Genomic DNA, 6456 nt, shown 5'->3' on the forward strand with positions numbered 1-6456 from the left:
CTGGCGAACAGTGCTTATAAACAGTCCGTACATCTCCACACCATGAGTTATTAATAAACACACACACACCACCTCCCTTTACCTTCCCTGAAGGCAGTGCGATCGCTTCGATGTAGTGTGTGTTTGTAGCTGAATCGCTGAGTCTGGAACTCTGTCAGAAAGCCAAGTCTCGGTGAGAACTAGAGCACAGCACACCAGTTGGAGGTCACTAAAGTTAATGTTGAGTCTTTGTGTAACTTTGCTAAAACACTGTTAGGCTCCATAGTTTTCTCTGGACCCCTGCCCAGTGTGACCAGTGATGACATGTTTAGCCGCATGCCAGTGAGTTAATGACACCAGGAAGCCTTGACCTGTAAGTTAGAGAGAAGCCAAGAACAGTTCGGGGCAGAGAGGCGTGCAGACTTGAGATGCGGGTGATAGTGCCGCGTACATATTACATCATAAAAATGTAGCACTTGGTACTACCTCCCAAGGCGGACAAGAGATGGAATGGCCTGCCATTCTGGCTTTGAAAATAAGACGAATAAAGGTGCATCAGTCCCGCCTCGAAAAGGCAGTGTGCAAGGGGCTGTTGACAAAGAAAATCAGAGCAGCAAAGAGAAGCTACTCTGAAAAGTTGAAAAACCAGGTTTCAGCCAGTGACCCCCCCATCTGTGTGGGGAAGCCTGAAAAACATCGCTAGCTACAGGAAACCATCCACCAACTGGCAGACGACCTGAATGTGTTTTACTATAGATTTGAGAAACAGAACTCCACACCTCTCACCCACCTCAACTCAGATCCAGCAGCTGCTACCCCATGAAGACCTCCCTTACTCCCAGCCCCCCACCCCTGAAGATCTATGAAAAGGATGTGGCCTAATTAAAAAACAAAAGAAAGGCATCAGGCCCAGACAGTGTGACCCCTCCTGCCTGAAAGCCTGTGCTGATCAGCTGGCCCCCATCTTCACACTCATCTTCAACAGGTCACTGGGGCTGCGTGAAGTCCCCTCCTGCTTCAAACGCTCCACCATCATCCCAGTCCCCAAGAAACTCCCCATCAGTGGACTGAACGACTACAGACCTGTCGCCCTGACATCTGTAGTTATGAAGTCCTTTGAGAGATTGTTAGGTTTGCCCGGCTGCACCTGCCTCTCTCACCTCCCTCTCTTTGTTTTTCGGTGCTACATTGCACACCTGCTACACATTCCTTAATCAACACCAGCTGCATTCATTTAGCCCTTCACCATACTTAGGCCCAGCTCACATACCTGTCCCTTGCCAGTTCGTTGTTGCTTTTCTTGCCGACAACCCACGCCACTTAGTGTAGCTCTTCTTTGTCTTTTTCGTATCTCTAGTTGTTTTGCTTTCTGGATTGTTACCTGTGTTCCTTGTTACACCTCTCCTGCTCCTCCTCATCACCGCAACTACGGACTACCTGCCCCGGACCATACGCCTTGTCGCCCTTCCAGTCTCCACCTGTCAAGTTGATGCACAGTCCCTCAAGCTGCCTCAACTCACAAACACTACTCTGTCTCCTCAGCTTGTTTCCACCTCCACCGAACAGCCAGTGAGTGACCTTTTTTTTTCTATTTTGCAGCTCGGCCTATCTTCACTGTAACCTGCTAGAAACTGACTCTGTGCTGATCAACACCTGGCTTTCAAAGACATTATCCTCCGTATTCTTGTCCTGTTGTTTTTTTCACTACGCTTGTATATATTTGTACAGCACCAATTAAATCTGCTTGTACAGAAGTCAGTCCTCTGGGTCCATTCTTTTCCGCTCACTCACCTCCCCGTGTGTGTGCGTGACCTAACAGAGATTGGTGTTGGCCCACCTGAAGGACACTGTAGACCCCCTGCAGTTCACCTACCGGGCAAACAGGTCGGTGGATGATGCAGTCATCATGGCACTGCATTACCATTTTACAACACCCTGACTCCCCAAGGGCCTATACATATGTGCTCTTCGTGGACTTCAGCTCGGTGTTCAACACCATCATACCCCAACATCCTCCACTCCAAACTCATCCAGCTCACTGTTCCTGCCCCCACCTCTCAGTGGTTTACCAACTTTCTAAGACAGGAAGCAGCAGATGAGGCTGTGGAAACTCATGTCCAGCACTCAGCCAGCACAGGTGTCCCCACCCATGGATGTGTGCTGTCCCTGCTGCTGTTCTCCCTCTCTCCCTCTGCATGACTGTACTCAAGGGGACCACTGTGTGAAGCTCCTAAATTCACAGATGATTGCTACACAAATGATAATCAGTTATATCAATCTATGTAGAAACCCTGATGAAACAAATCAGTTGGTCAAACTTCAAATGTCTTAAAGACACAAAGGCCTGGACAAATGACAATTTCTTATTTCTAAAGTCCAACAAAACTGAAGTTATTGTACTTGGGCCTGAAAGCCTTGACATCTGCTGTCTAACCATATAGTTAGTCTAGATGACATACTGTAGAGCTTTGGCCTCCAGTCCTACTGTGAGGAACTTTGGACTCATTTTTGGGATACAGTAAGATGATTCAGTCACATTTATATTCTTATTTTTGTATTCATTTCATAAGAAACCAAGACACCAAATGCTTTCTAATTATCCAGAGACACTATCCTACCATTAACCACCATAATGGTTAATGGGTAATGCTACATTTTAAATTAGCTTTTAAATAACAGTCCTGGCTTAAGTTCACTAATGCTAATTATGTCAATGTAACCAGCTTGCACAAGTGCAACAAATGACCGTGGGTCTATAGACGTATTATGCCTCTGTATCAAAAAAGCTAGATGCAGCAAAATTTCCTTCAACTAAACAAAGACAAAACAGAAATAATAATTTATTCAAAAAAAGAAAGAAGGCTAATGGTCAATGACTACCTAAAGTGCAAGACACTAAAAACTAACACCTGTGTCAGAAATCTTGGTGTAATCATTGATGAGGATCTAAGTTTTAATGTCCACATCAAAGCTGTAACAAAATCATCATTTTGGCATCTTAAAAACAGCTAAAATGAGAAATGTTCTGTCTATGCAGGCTTGAGAAAAGCTCATTAATACTTTAGTTTCTAGTAGGATAGACTACCGTAATGCACTACTTATTGACCTGCCCATCAGACATCTGACATCATCATCATCATCAGACACAAGACCATCAGACAGTTGCAACTCGGTCAAAATGCTGCTGCCAGAATACTGACAAACACTAAGAAGAGAGAACACATTACTCCAGTGCTTAGATCTTTGCACTGGCGTCCAGTTAAATACACAATTCAATTTAAGGCCTTACTTATTGTCTACATGTCTCTCAATGGTTTGGACCCAAATATATCAGATACGTTTGTCAAGTACAAGCCTGGTAGGAGTCTCAGGTGTGGAGGGACTGGACAGCTAGTGGTAAACTAAAGTTTGCCACAGCTGTCCTAAATGTTTTTGCAACTGTTTAGCTGACTGTACAGAGACTGGTGTTTCTAATTCCTGAAACAAGTTACTACTTGTACTGTCATGTAATTGTTGATTTTAATTTATCTATACATGCATTTTAATGTTTTATTTCTTTGTGCATTTTGTATGCATTTTAAATGTTTTATCTATCTGTGTAGACTTTGATTTGCCTTTGTGCAGGAAAATGTGCTATATAAATCAACATGCCTTGACCTACAGTGTTTGAATGACATGTAATCAAGAATCAACAATGATCAACTCGAACATAACTATGAACTCATTGCCTAATGATCTCCTGGTCAGTTTGGGGTTCGGGGGGACTATACAGTGCCTTGCGAAAGTATTCGGCCCCCTTGAACTTTGTGACCTTTTGCCACATTTCAGGCTTCAAACATAAAGATATAAAACTGTAATTTTTTGTGAAGAATCAACAACAAGTGGGACACAATCATGAAGTGGAACAAAATTTATTGGATATTTCAAACTTTTTTAACAAATAAAAAACTGAAAAATTGGGCGTGCAAAATTATTCAGCCCCCTTAAGTTAATACTTGGTAGCGCCACCTTTTGCTGCGATTACAGCTGTAAGTCACTTGGGGTATGTCTCTATCAGTTTTGCACATCGAGAGACTGAAATTTTTGCCCATGCCTCCTTGCAAAACAGCTCGAGCTCAGTGAGGTTGGATGGAGAGCATTTGTGAACAGCAGTTTTCAGTTCTTTCCACAGATTCTCGAGTGGATTCAGGTCTGGACTTTGACTTGGCCATTCTAACACCTGGATATGTTTATTTGGGAACCATTCCATTGTAGATTTTGCTTTATGTTTTGGATCATTGTCTTGTTGGAAGACAAATCTCCGTCCCAGTCTCAGATCTTTTGCAGACTCCATCAGGTTTCCTTCCAGAATGGTCCTGTATTTGGCTCCATCCATCTTCCCATCAATTTTAACCATCTTCCCTGTCCCTGCTGAAGAAAAGCAGGCCCAAACCAGGATGCTGCCACCACCATGTTTGACAATGGGGATGGTGTGTTCAGGGTGATGAGCTGTGTTGCTTTTACGCCAAACATAACGTTTTGCATTGTTGCCAAAAAGTTCGATTTTGGTTTCATCTGACCAGAGCACCTTCTTCCACATGTTTGGTGTGTCTCCCAGGTGGCTTGTGGCAAACTTTAAACGACACTTTTTATGGATATCTTTAAGAAATGGCTTTCTTCTTGCCACTCTTCCATAAAGGCCAGATTTGTGCAGTATACGACTGATTGTTGTCCTATGGACAGAGTCTCCCACCTCAGCTGTAGATCTCTGCAGTTCATCCAGAGTGATCATGGGCCTCTTGGCTGCATCTCTGATCAGTCTTCTCCTTGTATGAGCTGAAAGTTTAGAGGGACGGCCAGGTCTTGGTAGATTTGCAGTGGTCTGATACTCCTTCCATTTCAATATTATCGCTTGCACAGTGCTCCTTGGGATGTTTAAAGCTTGGGAAATCTTTTTGTATCCAAATCCGGCTTTAAACTTCTCCACAACAGTATCTCAGACCTGCCTGGTGTGTTCCTTGTTCTTCATGATGCTCTCTGCACTTTAAACGGACCTCTGAGACTATCACAGTGCAGGTGCATTTATACGGAGACTTGATTACACACAGGTGGATTCTATTTATCATCATTAGTCATTTAGGTCAACATTGGATCATTCAGAGATCCTCACTGAACTTCTGGAGAGAGTTTGCTGCACTGAAAGTAAAGGGGCTGAATAATTTTGCACGCCCAATTATTCAGTTTTTTATTTGTTAAAAAAGTTTGAAATATCCAATAAATTTCATTCCACTTCATGATTGTGTCCCACTTGTTGTTGATTCTTCACAAAAAATTACAGTTTTATATCTTTATGTTTGAAGCCTGACATGTGGCAAAAGGTCGCAAAGTTCAAGGGGGCCGAATACTTTCGCAAGGCACTGTACTTATTTTCTTACCTTTTCAGATTGTTTAGTTCTAAACACTTGCTGAAGTTCCACTGTGTCAGACTGTCTCTGGTTGTTTCTGTCTAAACAGTGCTGAATCTGCACACACAAACACATACAGACAGTATTTTGAATAACTGTTGTTTGAAACATGCAAACTAAAAACAAAACAGTTTAATCCACACCGCTCACCATCACATCTGCTTCCCTCTACCTCTGGTTGTCCCTGATTTGTTTAACATATTCAGTTGCTGTCAGCAAAACACAGACAGTAACCAGAAGCTAGTTTCAAAGCCAAACACAATGGAGCTCATTCACCAACCACTCTTAAAAACTAATTTCTTATTAAAACCCACTAGTGCAGTTTTCATGAAGATCCTGGCTTTCATCGGTGTTTTCTTATCTGGGATTTTTTTCTTGGGTATTACAGTCTATGCATACTCAGTAGCACACGTGCACATTTGAGTGGTTACATGTTTGTGTGGAAATATTGGTTATTTAGTTGTTGTTGTTTTTTTCACTTCTACAGTTGTGTAAACTATTTAAGTTACTATAACATTGCTATCTTTATTAACACTTTTTACACTAAGCAATTAATTGCTCGTCTATATAAAAAGGCTTTAAAATGAATGACTGTTATAGTGTGAATTTTTCAGGGAAAAAATTATTTGAACCCCAGCTGATTTTGTAAGTTTGCCCACTAACAAAGAAATGATCAGTCTACAATTTCAATGGTAGGTTTATTTGAACAGTGAGAGACACAACAATAACAAATAAATACAGAAAAATACATTACAAAAAAAAAAGTTATAAAGTAATTTGCATTTTCATGAATGAAATAAGTATTTGATCCCTTATCAGTCAACAAGATCTCTGGCTCCCAGGTGTATTTTATACAGGTAATGAACTGACATTGGGAGCCCTCTCAGCTCGTTACCTGTATAAAAGAGACCTGTCCACAGAAGCAATCAATCCAGATTCCAAACTCTTCACCATGGCCAAGACCAAAGAGCTTTCCAAGGATGTCAGGGACAAGATTGTGGACCTACACAAGGCTGGAATGGGCTACAAGACC

At 42.1% G+C, this 6456-nt stretch overlaps 1 protein-coding gene across 1 annotated transcript in view; it reads right to left on the reverse strand.

The window, feature by feature from the left end:
• carmil2 (capping protein regulator and myosin 1 linker 2) overlaps window positions 1–6456 on the reverse strand; it is a 104054-nt gene that overhangs the window by 51541 nt on the left and 46057 nt on the right. The window contains exon 23 of the mRNA XM_020612683.1: window positions 5394–5480. Coding sequence (XP_020468339.1) covers window positions 5394–5480 — 87 coding nt within the window. The remainder of the gene's footprint in view (window positions 1–5393; window positions 5481–6456) is intronic.

This window comes from Monopterus albus, unplaced genomic scaffold, assembly GCF_001952655.1.
Source record: "Monopterus albus unplaced genomic scaffold, M_albus_1.0 scaffold127.1, whole genome shotgun sequence".
In the NCBI taxonomy this organism is placed as follows: domain Eukaryota; kingdom Metazoa; phylum Chordata; class Actinopteri; order Synbranchiformes; family Synbranchidae; genus Monopterus; species Monopterus albus.